General features: G+C 43.5%; 1 protein-coding gene across 1 annotated transcript in view; it reads right to left on the reverse strand.

The window, feature by feature from the left end:
* Positions 1-238: 238 nt before the first annotated feature.
* LOC141088385 (uncharacterized) overlaps positions 239-24,378 on the reverse strand; it is a 70,147-nt gene continuing 46,007 nt past the window's right edge. Inside the window, exon 5 of the mRNA XM_073574399.1 lies at positions 239-249. Coding sequence (XP_073430500.1) covers positions 239-249 — 11 coding nt within the window. The remainder of the gene's footprint in view (positions 250-24,378) is intronic.

The raw sequence follows: 24,378 nt of genomic DNA on the forward strand, positions 1-24,378 counted from the left end.
GAGCTCTCAACTTTACAGATTACCATCTGCACTGCTAGCAGAAACTTGCACTGTTTAATATTAAGGTGAAGTGCTTCTACTTAGTGCAGAAGTGTGTGAAATCAGACATAGCTGTCTTCAGGCCTCTCTCTCTTGAGGTAAACCCATGACATCACATTAACACGCTCACTGAGTTTGCTTCCTGTTTAAAATGGCGCTGCACATTTTTGTTAATTCAAATACTCAGGGATTAACAAAATTAACATGAATCTGCGGATTTCAAGAAAATCAACTTAAACTCATTCATTCGCGGATTGATCTGCTAGTGTCTAAAAATAAGGTGTTAATATTATCTTACCTCTGTTAACTAAGTGTCCCATTCTTTAGTTAATAAAATGTCTTCAGATTATTTTTATTATTCTAAAGGACAAGGGCACATGAATGACCCAGTTAGCTGAGAACTAAAATATTAAACTAATACTTCTATCTATGCAAACTTCAATAAATGTGAAATGAGCAAAATTAATGAAGCATAAAAATCCTCTGCTGTATCATTCAGTTTCCCCAAGCAATCAACATGATCTACATTTGTAAATACAAATAGCTTTTTGAAAAATGAATTAGCCACATATATTATGCAATATATCTTTTAATATTTGATCTAAAAGAATTACATCTGTTGATTCTGATAATTAATCCGCATATGAATTGTGTCTTATCAGTCTCCCCCCCACTTTTGTGAAGAAATTGCAATCTATCACTCACCAATGCCGGGGTCAAGGAAAATAAACATTTTAATTTCAAACAATTAAAAGAGTCTTTTTGTTATTCTGCATTTTAGCTTAGCATTCACTTTGTGGCATATTAATTAATGTTGCTATACCAACTCCCTCGCTTCGAAGATAAATTGTCAGGAAGACTGTACAACTTGTCCAATAGGACTCATTATGGAAGCACTCCAAACAGAATCCTGAAATAGCATCCTCCTGAGTTGTCAACAGAAAAATGAATCGCTTTACAACAGTATCTGATTCAGAATCTGCTGCTGGCATTGGTAAACAGAATGCGAAGCAAATAAAATATGTTTGCAGAAATTTGGCAGTTCTCTTTGCCTTGAGGTTTGAGCTGTTAAATATCTACACAGACAAGAAAATAAATATGTTCTAATTATTGCATCGCTCCTCTCTCATTTTATATATTTTTTTCAATCATTTTCTATTTCCTCTACCCCAGGATCCGCCGAACAATGTGTTTCATGCCTATATTATAGCAGCGACAATAGTTTAAAGTGACATGCATTTCCTAGCCCCCTTCATATCATTACCCCTCCCCCACTGTGACTTCACATTATTTCAGCCAAGCGTCTCCATTCCCAAGCTTATTAGATGAAATACATTTTCTGCATGACATTTAGTTCCAATTCAAACTTTGTGTGATTAGGATAAAGTCATTGACATGAGACAATAAATGATACAGCTGTTGCAAAGTGATTTTCAGAATGCTTCCAAATAAATGAGTCTAATCATTTGCACTTCTCTGAATTATTAATTGGTATAAACTAGTGAGTCTTACAACGCGCCAATAAAACAATATTATGCTAAACTCTCTTTTCTTAGCTTCTGAGAAATGTATGAATAAATAGCATGAAAGGTAAAATTTAACTTTTAAGATAATAAAAATGTATATTCGTGCTTAGACCTCAAGTCCTAGTGGGATATGGTGTTCCTTATGGGAACCCTACTAGCAGCTAAAAGAAAGGTGTTAGAGCAATAATAATCAAGAAAGCAGGATGAGAAACAGTATGGGCTGTAATCTAGAGAAACAAGCAAAAAAAATCACAATAACAAGCTCAATAGCTCTTGTTGCACAGGTTAATAGCAATCAGGCATTAGGGTTAAAACAAGTGTTAGTTCTAGTTGATGTCCATGTAAAGTATGTAAACATAGAGAGACCACCTGTAAAGTGCACTTGTGCCTGCTGAAATATACACTGCTTTAAAGGGAATCTGCCACCGTTTTTTGGACTATCAGCTGTCGGCATTGACATCAGGGGCTTATCTACAGCATTCTGTAATGCTATAGATAAGCCCCCGATATAACCTGAAAGATAAGAAAAACATGTCAGATTATACTCACCGGAGGGGACGGTCAGGTCCAATGCCTCCCATCTTCATACGATGCTGTCCTCTTCTTCCCTTCCTGTAGTAGCTCCGGTTTCAGGCGCACTGCTCTGCCCTGTTGAGGGCAGAGCAGAATACTGCAGTGCGCAGGCACAGACCTCTCCCGATGCCTATGCACTGCAGGACTCTGCTCTGCCCTCAACAGGGCAGAGCAGTGCTCCTGCGCCGGAGCTACTACAGGAAGGGAAGAAAAGGACAGCATCGTATGAAGATGGGATGTGCCGGACCGAGACACCCATCGGATCGGACCGGACCGCTCCCTCCAGTGAGTATAATCTATCTCTTTTTTCTTATCTTTCAGGTGACATCGGGGGCTTATTTATAGCATTACAGAATGCTGTAGCTAAGCCCCTGATGTCAATGCTGGCAGCTCATAGGGCAAAAAAAGGGTGACAGATTCCTTTTAATTGATGGTAAGCAGATTATAGCTGAATAGTTTGACCGGCGTATTGTGTACCACTGGAGCGGAAGCCCAGAGCTGCTGTCACCGGACAGCATTCCCTTTTTATCAGTCTAAATAGACTGCAACGTTCATACTAGGATACCAGGATTTTACATAAGTCATCACGGGGACATTTCATGCCTGGACATCTGCACACCGGGTGACAGGTATTAATACCCTCATGCACTTTAATTGACTTTACTACCTTGGATATAACTATTATTCACCACTTTACCACCAGGTAAAGCAGTGTATATTTCAGCAGGCACAAGTGCACTTTACAGGTGGTCTCTCTCTCTCTCTCTATGTTTACATATGTTACATGGACATCAAATGGAACTAACATTTGTTTTAACCCAAATGCCTGATTGCTATTAACCTGTGCAAAAAGAGCTATTGAGGTTGTTATTGTGATTTATTTGTGGGTTTCTCTAGATTACAGCCCATACTGTTTCTCATCCTGCTTTCTTGATTTTATTGATCTAACACCTTTTTATTTTTTTGCTGCTAGTAGGGTTCCCATAAAGAACACCATATCCCACTAGGACTTAAGGTCTAGACGCAAATATACATTTTTATTATCTTTTTTGTCTAATGACAAGTGGGTGGCTATTGTGCTATTGTCTTTGTTCAGCTGCTAAGGCTAATTTCACACTTGCTTTTTTTGCAGCGCGTTTTTAGCGCAAAAAAAGCATAGAAAAAACGCATACAAATGCATACAAATGCTGCGTTTTTTTCAAGCATTTTTATGCGCATGCAGGAAAAAAGCGCAGCGTTTTTATGCGTTTGTATGCGTTTTTAGTGCGTTTGCGTTTTTTTACAGATTTTTGGACAACCCCCAAGAAAGAAAAAAAAAACCATTCAACAACACACAAGACCAATGGGACGTCAATGTCGGTGTGGTATGTTAATATATAGACCCTGTCTACAGTATTCTTCAGATTTGCTTGATTCTTCTCGTGTCAACATGGATCTGCGCTGGAAGATTTTCACTTCAACTTGGATTTGGACATCGCGATGGCTCAGGCGTATGCAGTAGCTTGCCATGAACAAAGGAAGAGAGAGAGGCAGCAAAGACGGCAGCGGCAGCGTATGTGGATACATCCGATTGTTGAACTCCGGGAGAGCCGTGGGGCATACCACACCCTCTACAGTGAGCTACAGGCAAACCCGGAGAAATTTACAGATTATATCCGGATGTCCCAAGAAAGCTTCAGGGATTTGCTTGCTCGTGTCCAACAATCCATCCGGAGACAGGACACACAGCTCCATCGTGCGATTCCTCCTGAGGAACGGCTACTGGTGACATTACGGTACGTAATATTTAAAAACCAAGGGGTGCGGTCTGATGGGTTTTTTTTAAATTTAGTATTCAAAACCTTGGGTAATTAGTTTTCGTGAATGTACTAATATTTTATTTTATAGTTTTTTTAAATAATATACATAAATATTAATTTTACTTCTTTGTCTGTTCACAGATTCCTGGTGACTGGAGAAACCAGGGGAAGAGTCTTGAGGAGATCATTTGCATATTCCCAGTGCCTTCTGGGATAAGTGAAGAGTCTCCGCGAGCTCAACGATCACTGGGTTTTGGCCGTTGCAGCTGAAAAGAGGAAATCGGAAAACCAGGGGAAGAGTCTTGAGGAGATCATTTGCATATTCCCAGTGCCTTCTGGGATAAGTGAAGAGTCTCCGCGAGCTCAACGATCACTGGGTTTTGGCCGTTGCAGCTGAAAAGAGGAAATCGGAAAAACCGCGCGCCGATAGGGCTCATCTTTCATCGTTTTTAAGAAATCTCAAGATGGAAGAGGCCAGGAGCCATTTGGTGAGCTGCATTTCTTGCTACATGTTCACAGACTTACCAGTGGAAAAGCCAAACTTCACATGCCACAAATGCAAGCTTGTGTCCCTGTTGGAGGAAAAGTTGCAAAATCTCGAAGAGAGGTTAGCTACGTTGAAGATCATTAAGGAAGGTGAAGAGTTCTTGGACAGAGCAGAATTATCTCTTCATGTTACAGAAAGAGAAGAAATTCGAAGTGCACCTGAAGAAACAGAGGAATGGAGACATGTGACCCAGAGAAGCAGGAGGATCAGGAGGCAGTCAGCACCCATACTGCTCAGAAACCAGTACCAGGCTCTCACGCAGGAAAACAATGAAGAAATACATCAGGATAAGACTTTACCAACAAGCAGCAACCTTGTACGCCTTCAGAGTCCTCCTGGATGGAGAAAGAAAAATGTTGTGAAGAAGAAACGGAGAGTGGTGGTCATGGGGGATTCCCTGTTGAGAGGAACTGAGGCCGCTATCTGCAGACCGGATATTACTTCAAGAGAAATGTGTTGTCTTCCAGGTGCAAAAATTAAAGATGTGTCTGACAGGATATCAGGACTCTTCAGACCTACAGATGACTACCCATTCCTGCTACTACATGTGGGGACAAATGACACTGCAAGAAACGACCTGGAAACCATCTGCAGAGACTTCGAAGACTTAGGCAAGAAAGTGAAAGAACTGGGAGCGCAGGTGGTCTTCTCTTCCATCCTCCCAGTGGATGGCCATGGAACAAGGAGGTGGAATAAGATTCTGCAGGTGAACAACTGGCTACGTCGATGGTGCCGTCAGCAACGATTTGGATTTCTGGATCACGGAGTGAACTACTTATACGATGGACTACTTGCTAGAGATGGGGTGCACCTTACGAAGACTGGTAAGCATGTATTTGGAAGTCGCCTTGCTACACTTGTAAGGAGAGCTTTAAACTAGAACAACATGGGAAGGGAAGCAAAAGACCAGAAAAAGCCATACACCTGACAAATGCTATTGAGAACTCTGCTATTAGAAGTGGAAAGGAAGAACAAAGACGAAAGAATCTAATTAATAAAAATATTGGAGAAAGAGAAACCAATCACAAACTAAAATGTTTCTATACTAATGCACAAAGCATGGGCAACAAACAAGGAGAATTGGAACTACTAACACAGGAAAAGAAATATGATGTCATTGGAATCACTGAAACTTGGTGGGACAATACACATGATTGGAATACAAGACTAGAAGGATACAACTTATTTGCAAGAAACAGACTTGATAAACGAGGAGGGGGTGTCGCATTGTATGTTAGAAACGCGTATATCTGCACAGAGATTGAAGCTTCAGAGACTGGGAGTTCTGTGGAAACTGTTTGGGTAAGAATACAAGGACAGAACAATGGAAAGGACACCATTGTAGGCATTTACTACAGGCCGCCTGTGCAAGCTGAAGCTATGGATGAACTCTTTATACATCAAATGGCCAAGTTCTCCAAAAAATATGACATAGTTGTCATGGGAGATTTCAACTATCCAGACATTTGTTGGGAATCTCTCTCAGGCAAAACTAACAGGTCAAGGAAATTCTTATCCTCTCTTGCTGACAACTTTATCTTCCAAAAGGTAAGGGAGAAAACAAGGGGAACTGCTACCTTGGATCTAATCCTTATAAACAGGGAGGAAATGGTTGAGGAGGTAAAAGTGGCTGGGACCCTAGGAGGTAGCGACCATGCTATTTTAGAATTTTGGATAACTAGAGGCGGAAGAACTGTGAAGACTCAGACGTCAAGGTTAGATTTCAGAAAGGCAGATTTTAAGGGATTCAGAAAGAGAATTGGAGGAATCCAATGGCTGGATATCCTTAAAGACAAAAATGTCCAGGAAGGATGGGAAATCTTGAAAAATGAAATTCTCAAAGCACAGTTGTTAACAATTCCGAAAAGAGGGAAGAATAGGAAGCAGTTAAGGAAACCAGGATGGATGAACACAGAACTTAAGCACATGCTAAAAAGGAAGAAAAAAATGTTTATAAAATGGAAAGAGGGAGGCATATCTAAAGAAGAATATAATGCTGTCTGCAGAACCTGCAGGGCACAAATCAGATTAGCTAAAGCTGAAAATGAATTGAGGCTTGCAAGAGATGTCAAAAGCAATAATAAAGGATTTTGGGGATATGTCAAAAGTAAAAGAAAAGTCAAAGATGCTATAGGATTTTTACAGGATGAAAATGATGAAATGGTAAGACAGGATGTTGAGAAGGCTGAACTTTTAAATTCCTATTTTGCATCTGTTTTCTCTCAGAAAGGAAATGTAACATCAACTGTTATTCACTGTCCTATTAAGGGAATAGAAGAATCCAGGATATCTATAAACAGAAAGATAGTGAGGAAACACTTAGCTAGCCTAAATGAATTCAAGTCTCCAGGTCCAGATGAATTACACCCCAGAGTACTGAAGGAGATAGCAGAAGAAATTTTTGAACCCCTCTCTATAATCTTTGAAAATTCTTGGAGAACAGGAGAAGTGCCAGAAGACTGGAGAAGAGCAAATGTTGTTCCTATCTTCAAAAAGGGGAAGAAGGTGGACCCAGGTAACTATAGGCCGGTGAGTCTGACTTCTATACCAGGAAAGATCTTTGAACAAATTATTAAACAACATGTATGTCAATACCTGGATAAGAATGAAGTGATTAAACAGAGTCAGCATGGGTTTGTAACTAATAAGTCATGTCAGACTAACTTAATTTCCTTCTATGACGGTATCACTGATTGGGTGGATCAAGGAAATGCTGTAGATATAGTATATCTTGACTTCAGCAAAGCATTTGACAAAGTCTCTCATACAATCCTTATTGAAAAAATGATTAAGTATGGAATGGACAAGGCAACTGTTAGGTGGATTCATAACTGGCTTAGTGATCGGACCCAAAGAGTGGTCGTAAATGGCTGCACATCCAGTTGGAAGAATGTCTCAAGTGGGGTACCACAGGGCTCTGTCCTGGGCCCTGTATTGTTCAACATCTTTATCAACGATTTAGATGAAGGAATTGAGGGTAAACTGATTAAATTTGCTGATGACACAAAGCTAGGAGGGATAGCTAATACTAGAGAAGAGAGAGAGAGGATTCAAAAAGATTTAAATAAACTGGAGAAGTGGGCAGCAACAAACAGAATGGTTTTTAACAGGGAGAAATGCAAAGTACTACATCTGGGCAATAAAAATGGAAAAAGCATATATAGAATGGGAGGAATAGGGCTAAGTGACAGCACATGTGAAAAAGACTTGGGTATACTAATAGATCACAGACTGAATATGAGTCAACAGTGTGATGCAGCAGCAAAAAAGGCAAATGCAATTCTAGGATGTATTAACAGAAGCATACAGTCTAGATCACGTGAAGTCATTATTTCCCTCTACTCCTCTTTGGTCAGACCTCATCTGGAATATTGTGTCCAGTTTTGGGCACCACATTTTAAAAAAGACATCAACAAACTGGAGCAAGTTCAGAAAAGAGCGACCAGAATGGTGACCGGTCTGCAAACCCTGTCTTATGAGGAAAGGTTGCAGGATTTGGGAATGTTTAGTTTGCAAAAGAGAAGACTGAGAGGAGACTTAATAGCTGTCTACAAATATCTAAAGGGCTGTCACATTGTAGAAGGATCAACTTTATTCTCATTTGCACAAGGAAAGACTAGAAGCAATGGGATGAAACTGAATGGGAGGAGACACAGATTAGATATTAGAAAAAACTTTTTGACAGTTAGAGTGATCAATGAGTGGAACAGGCTGCCACGAGAAGTGGTGAGTTCTCCTTCAATGGAAGTCTTCAAACAGAGGCTGGACAGACATCTGACTGGGATGATTTAGCGAATCCTGCTTTGAGCAGGGGGTTGGACCAGATGGCCCAGGAGGTCCCTTCCAACTCTACGATTCTATGATTCTATGAAACCCTATCTTCACTACACTTCCAGTACCGTATTGGAATCTCTACCTTGTCTGGAATTGTTGCGGACACCTACCGGGCTCTCTGGAATGTTCTTTGTCCAGAATTTATGCCCCTGCCCACCGCTGAAAAGTGGATGGAAATTGCTGACAAATTCTGGACGGTATGCAATTTCCCCAACTGTTTGGGAGCTGTTGATGGTAAACACATACGGACCATCAAACCCAAAAGAACAGGATCTGAGTACTATAATTACAAAAAGTACTTTTCAATAGTACTTATGGCCATTGCGGATGCCGGATGTATGTTTGTAGCAGTGGACATTGGAGCATTTGGCCGTGGTAATGACTCACAGGCTTTTAAAAACTCAGACATGGGCCGGAGGTTGTATGGCAACCAATTTAATTTCCCTATGCCACGGCCTCTTCCTCACACCGAAGCTCTGCCACTGCCCTTTGTAATGGTTGGGGATGAGGCTTTTCAAATGTGCGCAAACTTACTGAAACCCTACTCCAGCCGGGACTTGGACCACACCAAAAAAATATTTAATTACAGGCTGACCAGGGCCAGAAGAACTGTCGAGTGTGCTTTTGGGATTCTTGTCTCCAGATGGCGAATTCTCGGCACGGCCATTAATCTTAAACTTGAAACAGTCAATGAGGTGGTGAAGGCCTGTGTGGTTCTACATAATTTTGTGATGGCTAAAGAGCACCCAACCTTTGAGCTGGACGATGATGCTCCTAACCCATTACCTGAATTCACTCAGCACCCTCTCAGGTCATCCGTTGAAGTTGGCCAAATGAGGGACCAATTTGCGGCCTACTTTATTTCTGATGTAGGATGGGTGCACTGGCAAGATGAAATGTTGTAAGAATGTTTTCGTTTGTTTATGGTAATAAAAAACCTTATTTGATACCATTACTGAGTGCACTATATTTTTTACACTCCAATTAAATAAAAAACTTCCCATGTATACCAGTGAATTTTTTGATGTTCTCACACCTGGGCAGGTAAATACACATATGAGTTAAAATGCAGCATTGCTAGTCTGCGTGAAATATATCGGAACGTAAGCAAAGCTGCATGTTAAATATGATGTGTATTAACCAGGCCATGATTGATAACTATAACCAGGCCATGATTGATAAATAGTTATGATTATGACTTTTGATTGACGTTGGTAGGATCGGGTTTCAGGAAACCAAATTTTTTCAAAAGAAAATTGTCCAACTAGTGTAAAAAAAAGTATGTGATTTGTTCAAAACCCAACCCCAATGCAAGTCAATGGGGAATAAAAGTCATCATTGAGTGGATGAATGTAATCAGCTCAATTCCAACTTTTATTTAACATTAACTAAATTTGTGGTAGTGTTTAGAAAGAAAATTATTTTTTTAGAAAGAAACTTATTTTTTTATACAAGTTTCACCATAAGTTTCACCAGTTTGTTTTTCAGGAAACCAGATCCTAGTCGGTAAAACTCGAGTTATTATACTAGGCCTTGGTATGACTATACTAGGCCTTTGTATTTAACACATGATTATAATAGGACTTGGTATTTATTATACTAGGCCTTGTTATTTCACATATGACTATACTAGGCCTTGGTATTTAACACATGATTATACTAGGCCTAGGTATTTATTATACTAGGCCTTGTTATTTCACATATGACTATACTAGGCCTTTGTATTGAACATATGTTCAATACAAAGGCCTAGTGTAGTCATATGACTATACTAGGCCTTTGTATTTAACATATGTTCAATACAAAGGCCTAGTATAGTCATATGACTATACTAGGCCTTTGTATTTAACATATGTTAAATGCAAAGGCCTAGTGTAGTCATATGACAATACTAGGCCTTTGTATTTAACATATGTTCAATACAAAGGCCTAGTATAGTCATATGACTAGACTAGGCCTTTGTATTTAACATATGTTAAATGCAAAGGCCTAGTACAGTCATATGACTATGCCTTGGTTTTTAACATATACGTGTATTTACCCATCAGTGTGTGTGAGCGGCGCCCAAAACATTAATCAAACTTTGTAATGGTGAACCACAAATGTAAATTTATTTTTAACCACAAAAATATAAAAAAACTTTATTTTTTTCGGCGTTTGGGGGCAGATGGTTGCAATTTGGGGGTGTGCAGGGAAGATGCAACACTTGCAGTTGAAGACGGTGTTTGAGGGGAAAGGGCAACAAAACTTGTGGGGGAAGGTAGTCCAGTTAAGGGAATTAAACTAGGAACACTTGGAGGAGAGGAAATAGGTTCAGGAACATTTGTTCGAAGTGTATGTCGCCGTAGGCTTGTCTGCCTGGACCAACTTTGCCCCAATGCCCGCCTTGATTGATTTTGCCTAGAACTTGGGGCAAATATTGAATGGAGGTCCCCCGTCTGCTGCTGTGGCTGCTGCTGCTGTGGCTGCTGCTGAGGTGGCTGCTGCTGCTGTGGCTGCTGCTGCAGCGGCTGTTGCTGCTGTGGCTGCTGCTGCTGCTGTGGCTGCTGCTGCTGTGGCTGTTGCTGCTGTGGCTGCTGCTGATGCTGCTGATGCTCCTGATGCTCTTGGTTGGCAGTGCTCATCCTTGCAGGAGGACTGGTGACGGCAGTGATGGTCCAGGTTTGCGGAGTGGTGGTGGAAGGGCTACTACATGTTGTTGTAGCGGCAGGGCTGTTCCACGTTTGCCTAGTGGTGGCTGAGCTCCACGCATGCATGGGGGTGGCGGTGGTGCTCCAGACAGGAGCAGCGCTTGCCATGGTGGTGTTGGTGAAGTGACCAGCTGCACTCAGACTTGTGGTGGTGTAACGGAGGGTGTCCTGGCTTTGAATAGAGGTGTCCATGCAGTGGCATGCAGCACAAGTCGGTAGTGAGGTGAAGCGAGTCAATGGTGGCACAGGTGGAAATGACACCACTGACTGCTGACCGTACCGATTATGCTGCATACCCTGCAAGAAAGCATTGTTGCAGGCCTGCAGCACATTCAGCTGTTGCTCAGGACTAAGGTATTCCGCCATGCCCTTTTCAATCTTACTAAAAAAATGGTTCGCTGGTCTGTTGAGGTCGGCCTCCAGACGGTCAAGGCGCTGTTCGACAGAATTGAAGCGGTGTTCAAAGTGGTTAAAACCACGTTCCATGAGTGCAAACCCGCTTTGAACTCTGTCGGACAGCGACTTGAGGCTGGCATTAAAGGCCTCGCTCAAGTGCATAAACTCGGGCAAGACATTCCTGTCCAAGGCCCTCTGCCGCTGGCGGTTAGTGCCCGCATAACCAGTGGCAGAGACCTGGGACAGGGGAACGCCTGATGGCCCAGCTTCCTGGTCACCAGCTGTGTGTGTGGCTGACCTGCAAGGTGCTTCCTGGCTGTCGGATGGCTGGGACGGGTCAGAGGACGTCCGAGGAAGGACCGCTCCAGGGCCAGGTTGCAGGGTGCTGCTCCAGGTGCTGTGGAAGAAAGGAAAATCATTACTACCATGCCTTTACAAGAAGCATCAGCTGTGGATTAGAAAAACACAGATTAATAAAAATAAAAACCCAAAATTTTGAATACTTACGATCTCGTGGCAAGGACCGGTCTTAGGAACTGCAACGCGTGATAGTGATGGTATCTAGTTCTGGTCCTTGACGCAGATCCACTGCGAACCTGGCCCTCAGCACGAACATCACTGTTGAAGCGGTCCTTGATCGAACGCCAACGTGTTCGGACTTTGTCCACTGTTGGAAAAAAATAAACAGTGCCATCAAGGACAACAGTCACTGTGGCACAATACAGCAATATAATACTCAAAGCAGTCACTGTAGAGCCCGATGACACTGTTGGGTTTCCTGCTAGAATATATCTAGCACGAAACCCAACAGTGCCATCAAGGACAACAGTCACTGCGGCACAATACAGCAATACAATACTCAAAGCAGTCACTGTGGAGCCCGATGACACTGTTGGGTTTCCTGCTAGAATATATCTAGCAGGAAACCCAACAGTGCCATCAAGGACAACAGTCACTGCGGCACAATACAGCAATACAATACTCAAAGCAGTCACTGTAGAGCCCGATGACACTGTTGGGTTTCCTGCTAGAATATATCTAGCACGAAACCCAACAGTGCCATCAAGGACAACAGTCACTGCGGCACAATACAGAGCGGGGAAATACTTACTAAACGCCTTTTTGGAGGATGCTGTGGTGCTGTCTCAGCCATCCATCAATGCTGCGGCCACCTCATTCCATAGCCGCCGTGTCACCACATTGTCCTTGTACAGCCGGTCACAGCTGTCCCACAACGGGGCACGCTCCTGGACCAGGCTGATGAGCTGCTCATTATCCAGGTAGACGTCTTCATCCCATTGTGGAACCTAGACAAAACACATTCATTAGAATAATCAAATTTAAATTGAATAAAAAGTTAAAAAAAAATACAGAAAAGGTGAAAAATAGAAGATAAAAAATAAAGAACATTACAAATCATTTCATACATACATTCCGTATCACCACCGGGACTTGGCTTCGCTGCTCCTGCTCTTCGCCCTCAGTAGTCCCGTCCTCAGAAGATGATGATGATTGCTTAGAAAAATAAAAACAAACGTAAGAGATTTGGAGTAGCAGCAGATATACTTACCAGATGCACGAAAATAATCACCTCACGGTCTGCTTGAGCCAATTCCTGCCGCGATGGGGAATATTCTGATTCTGAAGACATGCTGCATGTAAAAATAATAAAAATCATTAGTACATACACAATTGAAAAGGACAGGCATACGATGTAATAATACTCACATTCTTGACGCTGATAGAAGATGGGTTTGTTGGTGAATGTCTGCTCTCCAAACTGTCACTGTACTTGTGGTACAGTGTTGGCAGACACCTCCTTTATATAGACTTTTTTTTTTGGACTTTAGAATTTTATAACTTGTCTAAATAGTGGACACCACAAAAAAAACGCAGCGCTAAAAAAACGCATACATGCGCATGCCAGTGCGCACGTATGCGCATCCATAGGCCATAATGGCCTTTTTTAGAGCAAAACGTGCGCATACGTGCGCATGCGCTTTTTTGAAGTGGTTGGGCGGACAAAAAAATGCAACATGTAGCATCTGGAAAATAAAATCGCACACCACAAAAAAACGCAGCACACGAAAAACGCATACATGCGCATGCCAATGCGCACATGTGCGCGCCCATGTTAAATATAGGGGAAAAAAGCGCATGCGCACGTATGCGTTTTTTTCAAGAGCCAAAAAACGCAAATGTGAATCCAGCCTCAGACCCTTGTGCTGATTAATGTACTGTATATAACAATATAACAAAATTTAAGTTTTAATTAATACAAAATAAAAAGATATTCAGAAACTTCATGCACAAAGTGTTCATGTGCTATTAAAATACAAACACAAATTAAAAACCAAAAAATAGATCCAACCTTTTCATTAGGGTGTGGATTCTCTGTTTTAAATGGTCCTAAACAAATGTATCGGCGTTTGGGGGCAGATGGTTGCAATTTGGGGGTGTGCAGGGAAGATGCAACACTTGCAGTTGAAGACGGTGTTTGAGGGGAAGGGGCAACAAAACTTGTGGGGGAAGGTAGTCCAGTTAAGGGAATTAAACTAGGAACACTTGGAGGAGAGGAAATAGGTTCAGGAACATTTGTTCGAAGTGTATGTCGCCGTAGGCTTGTCTGCCTGGACCTACTTTGCCCCAATGCCCGCCTTGATTGATTTTGCCTAGAACTTGGGGCAAATATTGAATGGAGGTCCCCCGTCTGCTGCTGTGGCTGCTGCTGCTGTGGCTGCTGCTGAGGTGGCTGCTGCTGCTGTGGCTGCTGCTGCAGCGGCTGTTGCTGCTGTGGCTGCTGCTGCTGCTGTGGCTGCTGCTGCTGTGGCTGTTGCTGCTGTGGCTGCTGCTGATGCTGCTGATGCTCCTGATGCTCTTGGTTGGCAGTGCTCATCCTTGCAGGAGGACTGGTGACGGCAGTGATGGTCCAGGTTTGCGGAGTGGTGGTGGAAGGGCTACTACATGTTGTTGTAGCGGCAGGGCTGTATATAACAATATAACAAAATTTAAGTTTTAATTAATACAAAATAAAAAGATATTCAGAAACTTCATGCACAAAGTGTTCATGTGCTATTAAAATACAAACACAAATTAAAAACCAAAAAATAGATCCAACCTTTTCATTAGGGTGTGGATTCTCTGTTTTAAATGGTCCTAAACAAATGTATCTTATGGAAAAACAGTAACACACATTATATAAAGAACTGTAGGTCTTACAATGTCGGTTATCAAAACAATGACCTGGTGTGTCAGCAGTTAGCACTTCTTAGTATCAATGCACTTTCAACTTCTGAGACATCAAGGAAGCAAACCTCTATGTGTTATACTCTCCTTATCAATAAAACCACAGTAGGCTCAAAGATGGAAATCCTGGCACGTTCCAGCCATGTTTCCCTTTAAGAACATTATTTGCAGCAAGTTACAAAATATACTGGCAATGTTAACTCATACGCTTATTAAGTCAAATTAGCACTGCTCAATGATTGCAGACATTTATAGTGTCATCAATTGACTTATACAAAAATCAGTCAAAAATAGCACTTAGAACCCAAGAAAAGGGAAGTGCCAGACAAAAGTAAAATATGAGTAGTTTATTAACAAAATTATTTTTAAAATTACACCAAAATTAGACAGGATTGTGCAGAACAAGGCAGAGTGAGCTCAAAACAACACAAATAAAATCATGAGAACCAGGTATATATTATAATATATGGATTAAAGACCAGAAGCAAATACCAAATCTGTTAAGTTGTAATACCCATGTGGGTTATAGAGCCAATAAGGGTGCGAGACTGGACTAAAAAACACAATAGCAGCAATGTAACCAGATGCTAGTGTGGTACAGGGAAAGGTGCAATGTGCCAAAGTGTTGTAAATACATGTGTGTACAGCCCATGTAGCTGAACCAATGTTCAAAGAATAAAGCACATACAAAAAAGTGAAGCGCTGAAGTATACTGGCATAGAAGAAAGGCTGTGCGAAATTGCTGCTGAGTAATAAACCTCTTCTTCCAAGGGGTCATAAGTCATAGCTAGAGATGAGCGACTTTTCCTTTTTTCGGGTCGAGTCGGGTTTCATGAAATCCAACTTTCTTAAAAGTCGGGTTGAACGAAATTGGCCGACTATTGGGAAAAGTTGGGGTCCGACTGAAACACGAAACCCCATGCAAGTCAATGGGGAAGCAAAGTCGGCAGGGAGTGGAGGACAGTAAACACACCTACAGTGCCCATTTCAATGCCAACGACATCAATTCTTATTACTTAAGCTTGTCAACCTTAATTTACTTTATAATAATAGTTAGAAAACTGGGGGTTATTTGGCTAAAGTTGTGGGGGGTAGGGCTGGCTCCAGGTTTTCATGTGCCCTGGGCCAAAGATTGTCAGTGCACCCCTTTAACACATAATACAACTCATGATGCTCCGATACGGCAGAGAAATAGTGGTATAGTACAATGAAAAATACTTCACTGCTTACATGACATGACTGATATCTATTTTAAATTCTACAATAGCTCAAAAACGGACAGTATATTCCTCCATACAGTATTATGGCTACTACCTAGTGTGCCATACAGAATAATGAGTCCCATATATTTCTCCATACAGAATAATTGGTCCCATATAATGTTTCATACAGTATATGATGAGCTCCACATAATGCTACAGTATATGTTGGTCCCCATGGATGATGCTCGACTGTCTTATGGTCTCAAATAAAGCTCCAAATATTTTGGGCCCCATTTCTAATGCTCCAGTGTATAAAAGGGCCCAATAAATGCTGCTCCAGTGTCTGATGTCCCAATTTGGAATGCTACAGTATATGATGGGCCAAATGGATGTTGCTCCAGTGTATGATGGGCCCCATATATCATTCTTCAGTGTATATTGCTCCCCAAAAAATGCTCCCAACATTTAAAAAAATTAAATACCTCTCCTTGCTGTGCACTGCTCTACTCTGGACTCCTCAGCATTGCCATCTTCAAGCTTTCTGCACTTGTACTGTTTTGGTAGAGGGCATACAGACATGATGTCATAGCGCTCTCTAACCTGAATGTCACTGTCAACAAAGGTGGAAGATGTCACGGCGGTGGAGCAGGGAGAGGTAAGTATTGCAAGCAGGGGGGACCCACGCATGGGCGCCGGTACTGGCACAGGGCCCCTCATAGTACGCCAGTGTGTCTGACGGCGAGTGGGACCCCCACCATCAGAGACACTTTATTGTACTATGAGAGGTCCTGTGCCAGTGCCGTCACCCAAGGGTGGAGCCACACACCTGTTCAGGGCAACAGCACTTGCCCGGGTGCGCCAGTTGGTGACCCCAGGGGGGGCAGCCCAGTTAGGGAGGTTTAAAAAAATGGCATACGTTGATGTGTTGGCTGTACATTCAGAAGCTGCAAATGGAGGAATTGGACAAGTCCGAGGAAGAGGACAAAAGCGAGCCAATTTTCTGGCAACCTATGTGTCATCAGGGGAAGGTGGGACAAAATCCTTTGAAACCCATGCATGGTTCATTTTAATGAAGGTTAGATCATCAACATTTTGGGTCGACAGACGGGTCCTTTTTTCTGTCAGGATTGATCCAGCAGCACTGAAGACTCTTTCAGATAGCACACTACCAGCAGGGCACGCGAGCTCCTGTAAGGCATGTTGTGCCAATTCAGGCCATGTGTACAGTTTAGAGGCCCAATAATCAAAGGGGAATGACCTGTGAGGGAGAACCTCAATATGGGAGGGGAAGTAGTTTGTAACCATAGTTGACAAATGCTGTCTCCTGTCACTTTCAATCGATTCTTTATTAGCTGTCGTGTGTGCGGTACTAGAGAAATCAGACCACAACATGGTCAGGAGACCCGTGTCTCCAACACCAGTTCAGCTGTGTGCACCACGAACACCTCTTCCATTTTGCCCACTACGGCACGTGGGAGAACCAGCTCCGCTGCTGTGTGCTGGGAAACAAACGATTTACCAGAGTTGCTTGTTTGTTAGCCAATATTAGTTCTAGGTTCTCCTGTGGCTTGATGTTGGGTAATTTGCCTTTATAGCATGGATCGAGGATGCTGGCCAACCAGTAGTTGTCGTCACTCATCATTTTGGCAATGCGGGGGTCCCTTCTTAGGATCCGCAATGCATAATCACACATGTGTGCCAATGTTCCAGGTGTCAATGCTGCACTGCCAGTGGTGGGTGGAGGAGCACTTTCTGGCAAATCCACATCCCTCCAGTCACGCACAAACCCTGAACTTGACCTTGGCACGCCCACATTTTCCCTTGCCCCTGAGAAGCATCCTCCTTCCAAAAATAATCATCCCCCTCATCCTCCTCCTCATCTTCCACTTCTTCCTCCACCTCGTCCATGACAGTTTCCTGACCAGACAATGGCTGACTGTCATCAATGCTTCCCTCCTCCTCTTCCTCCTCCTCCTGTTGCTCCTCAGCTGCAGACGCCTGATCCATAATGTGCATCAAGGTTAGCATGAGCAGGCGCATAAGTGGTATGCTCATGCTTATAATGGCATCATCTGCGCTTACCAGTCGTGTGCATTCCTCAAAACACTGAAGGACTTTACAGAGGTCTTTCAGCTTTGACCACTGCACACCCGACAACTCCATGTCTGCCCTCAAACTGCCGGCCCGTGTATCCTCCCACAAATGCATTACAGCCTGCCACTGTTCACACAGCCTCTCAACCATGTGCATGGTGGAGTTCCATCTTGTAGCAATGTCTATGATTAGGCGGTGCTTGGGGAGGTGGAGTGATCGCAGCAATTTGCGCATACGACTTGAGTGGATGGGCGAGCGACGGATGTGCGAGCACAGTCTTCGCACCTTACGGAGCAGGGCTGTTAACTCCGGATAATTATTTAGGAAGCACTGCACCAACAGGTTCAAGGTGTGAGCCAGGCAAGGTATGTGTGTGAGCTTTGAAAGGGCTATGGCTGCCACAAAATTCCATCCGTTACCACTAACTACCTTGCCTGTCTCAAGATGTAGACTGCCCAGCCATGACTCAGTTTGTCGCTCCAAGTAGTCGGCCAGTACATCCGCGGTGTGTCTGTTGTCGCCCAAACACATCATCTTCAACACAGCCTGCTGATGCTTACCACTAGCTGTTCTATAGTGGGACACCGAGTGTGCAACACTGGCAGCTGCGGATGGAGTGCTCGTGCGACTGCGCTCTGTGGATGAGCTTTTGCTTCTGGAGGAGGAGGAGGCGGGTCGAACTCCTACACCCAACTGTTTCCTATACCGTGGGCTAGGCAGCACTGTCCCACCTCCGCTGTCCCCTGTGGACCCTGCATCCACCACATTAACCCAGTGCGCAGTGTTGGATACGTAATGGCCCTGGCCATGCCTACTGGACCATGCATCTGTTGTGAGGTGCACCTTTCCACTCACTGATTGCTTGAGTGCACAGACAATGCGGTCTTTCACATGCACGTGGAGGGCTGGGATGGCTTTGTGAGAAAAGAAGTGCCGACTGGGTAGGTCATAGCATGGTACTGCGTAGGCCATGAGTTTGCGGAAAACTTCGCTTTCAACCAACCGGTAGGGCATCATCTCTAGCGAGATTAGTTTGGTAATGTGGGCGTTCAAAGCCAGTGCACTCTGGTAGGGTGAGCTGGACTTGAGAGCTGCATATGGTGGAACTTGCGGTGGACATGGCGGACTGAGAGAGGGTTGATGATGGTGATGGAGTTGGTGTTCTTTCTGATGGCCTAGATTCAGTCTTTCGTAGCAATAACATTGTGATTCCCTGACTGCTTTGGCCTTCCAACTACACCTCAACATTTACTGCTGCTGGTGTGCTAACCGGTGGGCTTACAGTGGGGGAAAAGATGTGGCGTTGCTGACTACCTTCATTGGGAGCAGTTGCACATGTGGTACGTGAAGTTTGGTAGTCCGTCCATGCTTGCAAGTGCATGGTGGATAAATGTCTAAGCATGCAACTGGTATTCAAATTTCTAAGATTTTTCCCTCGGCTAAAGGTCTATGTGCACTTCTTACAGATAAACTTTGTCTGATCATTAGGATTTTGTTCAAAAAAGTGCCACACTGCACTCTTCCTACTATGGAAGACATTTTGAGGCCTTGCACGCTGTGCTAATTTGACCATCTGGCCTAGCTGTCCTGCAACTCTTTTGGTTTTTGTAACTTGCTTTTGGACTGCTACGGTCCTGTCAAATAACAGCTGTTGTGATGTCGTTGCCTGTTGCGGATCCTCCTCCTCCTCTTCTGAGCTATTGGCAGCGGTACCCTCTTCCCCCAATGGATGCCAATCTCGGTCAACAACTGGGTCATCCATCACATCCTCTTTAATGTCATGTGCACCTTCCTCTGTGTCACCATGTAAGGTGGTATAGTATGCGGGAAGGGGCACCTGAGTTTCATCAGGGTCAGATTCTGGCTCAGTACACTGCGAGGACAATGTAGTGCTCTGCGTGAATGTACCAGCAGATAAATCTAGCAGTGGCTGTGCATCAGTGCACTCCATGTCAGATTCTTCTTGGACTGTGGAATTCACGATTTGACTTGATAACCCAGGCATGGTATGTGAAAAGAGCTCCATGGAGTAATGTAGTGTGGCCTGCCGAATCCTTTACTTTTGGTAGGGGTGAAGGACACAAGGAAAGGTGTGGTTCCTGACCATGAGCCTCCAATGACGACTCAGTGCTTTTATTTTTGGAAACTTCGGAAGAGGAGGCAATAGAGCTGGAGGCTGTGTCAGCAATGTAAGTCAAAATTTGTTCCTGAAGCTCTGGCTTTAAAAGTGGTTTACCTACTCCCAGAAAAGGGAGTCTTCGAGGCCTTGTGGAGCCAGACAATGATGCCGGCTCACCACTTACTGCCTTAGGTGCTATTGTGCTTTTGCCACAACCAGCAGAAACACCACCTACAATACCACCATCAAGACCAGTTGGCAACACCCATCCTCTTCCACGGCCTCTTCCACCATACTTCTTCATTTTTTTGAAAAAGGTACCCAAAATAACAACAGCTATATGGTACTGTAAAACAAGGTAAAGGGTCTATAGAGTATTGGTGAGAATTTGAATCTCACTGTAGATTGGAGGACGCTGAACTATTGTCTTAGGCCCAGTATAGATTACACCGCTATGTGACAGGAAGAAATTGGAGTAATCTGAAGTGTGTGCTGCGGCACCCTTCACATTTGGTGTGGGTGAAGGACACAAGGAAAGGTGTTCCTGACCAGAAGCCTGCACCATTGACTCTGTGCTTGCAGCTTTTGTCACTTCAGAAGAGGAGGCAATAGAGCTGGAGGCTGTTTTGGCAATGTAAGCCAAAACCTGTTCGTGATGCTTCAGCTTTAAAAGCGGTTTACCTACTCGCAGAAAAGGGAACCTTAAAGGCCTTCTTGTGCCAGACGATGACACAGGCTCAACACCTCCTGCCTTAGCTGCTATTGTGCTTTTTCCAGAACCAGCCGATGCACCATCACCACCATCAGTACCAGCTGCACCCCCCACCCACGTCTGTGGCCTCTTCCACCATACTTCATCATGTTTGGGAAAATGTGCCAAAAATACCAGCAGAGAAATGGTACTGTATGAGGAGCTTATAGCTGTGTAAGGTGTATGTAAAAAGTGAAATCTCCGTATATATTGTGTGGGTCACAGACACTCACCAAGTATGTATTTCACCGTAATCCAACAAGCAGATATATGGTACTCTATCAGAAGTGTACTGCTGTAAACGTTGTTGGTGAAACTGTCAATCTCCGTATATGAATTTACAGAGTGTCACACACACATTCTGACTGTGAGTAGATGTGAGCGTAATAAGAACACCAGATATCTGATACTGTTTGAGAATCGGACCGCTCAATATGGGGAATGGAGAAATGGAAATGTCCGTATATGTATTTATGGAGTCTCACAGACACTCGCTGACTCTGTGTAGTTGTGACCATAATAAGAACACCAGATATCCGATACTGTTTGAGAATCGGACAGCTCAATACGGTGTATGGAAAAATGGAAATGTCCGTATATGTATTTACAGAGTCTCACAGACACACGCTGACTCTGTGTAGATGTGACCGTAATAAGAGCAGCAGATATACAATACTGTTTGAGAATCAGACAGCTCAATATGGTGTATGGAGTAATGGAAATGTCCATATATGCATTTACGGAGTGTCACACACACACGCTGACTCTCTGTAGATGTGACCGCAATAAGAACAACAGATATCCGATGCTGTTTGAGAATCGGACAGCTCAATACAGTGTATGGAGAAATGGAAATGTCCGTATATATATTTATGGAGTCTCACAGACACTCGCTGACTCTGTGTAGATGTGACCGTAATAAGAACAGCAGATATACAATATTGTGTGAGAATTGGACAGCTCAAGACAGTGTATGGAGAAATGGAAATGTCCGTATATGTATTTACGGAGTCTCACAGACACTCGCTGACTCTGTGTAGATGTGACCGTAATAAGAACAGCAGATATACAATATTGTGTGAGAATTGGACAGCTCAAGACAGTGTATGGAGAAATGGAAATGTCCGTATATGTATTTACGGAGTCTCACAGACACACGCTGACTCTGTGTAGATGTGACCGTAATAAGAACAGCAGATGTCCGATACTGTTTGGGAAGCGGACACCTCTATACGGTGTATGTATGGAAAAATGTTATTCTCCGTTTATTTTTTTATGGATTCACACACATAAAGCATGTATTTGTCTGTGATACCAGCCGGTACACGGTAGTGTGTGAGGAGCGTACACCTCTATACTCCTCTGTGTGCAAAAATTTACGCTCAGTAACTACTGTGCAGAAAAAAAGGAATAAAAGTATTTTTGCTTTGAAAAAAGCAGTCTGCACAGCAGTGTGCACACAGCAGTGCAGCTATCAGGTAGCTTTATAAGGCAGCCTAATAACCATCAGCGCTGCTGAACACAAAAGTGTGAAAAAATGAACGCTTGCTAACTGTACAGAAAAAAGGAAAAGTATTTTTGCTTTTAAAAAAGCAGTCTGCTCAGCAGTGTGCAAACAGCAATGCAGCTATCAAGGAGCCTTATAAGGCAGCCTAATCACCAACAGAGCTGCTGCACACAAAAATAGCCTCCCCTGTCACTGCACACTGTACTGTTGTGTTGTACAGTGAAAATCGCTATCAGCAGAAGCACTTTTTTTTTCCTGCCTAAACACTTTCCCTATTGAGAACGAGCAGCAGCAACCTCTCCCTATGCTAAGATCAGCTGAAGTAAGATAGCGGTCGGCGGTCACGGCCTTTTATAGGCACTGTGGCACCACACAAAGCCAGCCAATCACTTGAATGCCCTTCTCTAAGATGGTGGGGGCCGCTGCCTATGTAATCGCGTTGCCCACAGTGTGCGTCCTTGATGATTGGCTGAGAAAAGGAGCTGGAAGCACTGTGGGAAACGCGACTTTGGCGCTCAAGTCGGCGACCTCATGGCCGACCTCACGCTATGGTCGGGTTACGATCGGCGAAACCCAACTTTAGCCAAAGTCGGCGACTTCTGAATTTGGCCGAACCGTTTTGCTCAACTCTAGTTATAGCACTTATTGTAGCATTCTCACCGGGTACTTGATGGAAGGGATTCAATCATTCCCACACTCCTTTCATCATCCGTTGGGTGTTCTGCTCGTGGTCTCCCTCCTGATGCGTTTTATCACACTTTACTTAAGAGGGGAGCGGCATCCAGGCCCATGTGAAATGTTGCAGCACCCCATATATACACTAGAAAAAATATAGGGAACACTTAAACAACACAATGTAACTCCAAGTCAATCACACTTCTGTGAAATCATATTGTACAGTTATGGAGCAACACCGATTGTAAATCAGTTTCTCCTGCTGTTGTGCAAATGAAAAAGACAACTGGTAGAAATGATAGCCAATTAGCAAGACAACCTCTAAAAAAGAGTGGTTCTGCAGGGGATGACCACAGACCATTTCTCTATTTTCATCCTTTTTTGGTTGTTTTTTTTCACCTAGCATTTTGCGATTGCTCTCACTCCTAGAGGTACAGGATGCATAGTGCCAGAACCCTGTAAAATGACATCCAGCAGGCCAATAACATCCATGTGTCTGCTTAGAGAGAATCTGTCACCCCATTTTAGCCCTATCATCTGCCAGCACCGCCATTAGGGGCTTTTCTACAGCATTCTGTAATGCTGTAGATAAGTCACTGATGAAACCTGAAAAATAAGAAAAACACGTTAGATTATACTCACCGGGTGGTGCGGTCGGGTACGGTGGGTGTCGCGGTCCGGTCCAGGTCCTCCCATCTTCTAGAGATGACCTCCTCCTTGCTTCTCCCTCGGCTCCTGCGCAGGCATACTTTATCTGCCCTGTTGAGGGCAGAGTAAAGTACTGCAGTGCGCAGGTGCTGGGATAAGTCAGAGTGGTCCGGCGCCTGCACACTGCAGTACTTTGCTCTGCCCTCAACAGGGCAGATAAAGTATGCATGCACAGGAGCCGAGGGAGAAGAAAGGAGGAGGACATCATCGTATGAAGGTGGGAGACGCCGGATGGGACAGCGATGCCCATCTGACTGGACCGAATGCCGACGTGAGTATAATCTATCTCTTTTTTCTTATCTTTCAGGTTACATCGGGGGCTCGTCTACAGCATTGCAGAATATAATAGAAATTTGCTACTGGAATATTTCATCCAATGATATCTAGGATTTTGAATTTCAATGTTCCTTTCTTTTTTTTGAACAGTGTATATGTAAAGTTATACTGTTTGCAATAGTTCCCACAAATGCACATCTGATGCACAGTTTCACCAAAACATAATGAAAAGTATATCAAAGCACCCAGAGCAAAGTACAACACCACACTGTCACACTAACCCAACGCATATTTCATGCCACTTGCTTTCTTAGGGGGCGGGTGATGCAAAACACTCTCTGGGTCATGATTAAGTAGGTAGAGACACCTGAAATGCGTCCATGCCACATGTTTCGT

This window comes from Dendrobates tinctorius, unplaced genomic scaffold, assembly GCF_039654945.1.
Source record: "Dendrobates tinctorius isolate UK_male_01 unplaced genomic scaffold, ASM3965494v1 ptg000039l, whole genome shotgun sequence".
Taxonomy (NCBI): domain Eukaryota; kingdom Metazoa; phylum Chordata; class Amphibia; order Anura; family Dendrobatidae; genus Dendrobates; species Dendrobates tinctorius.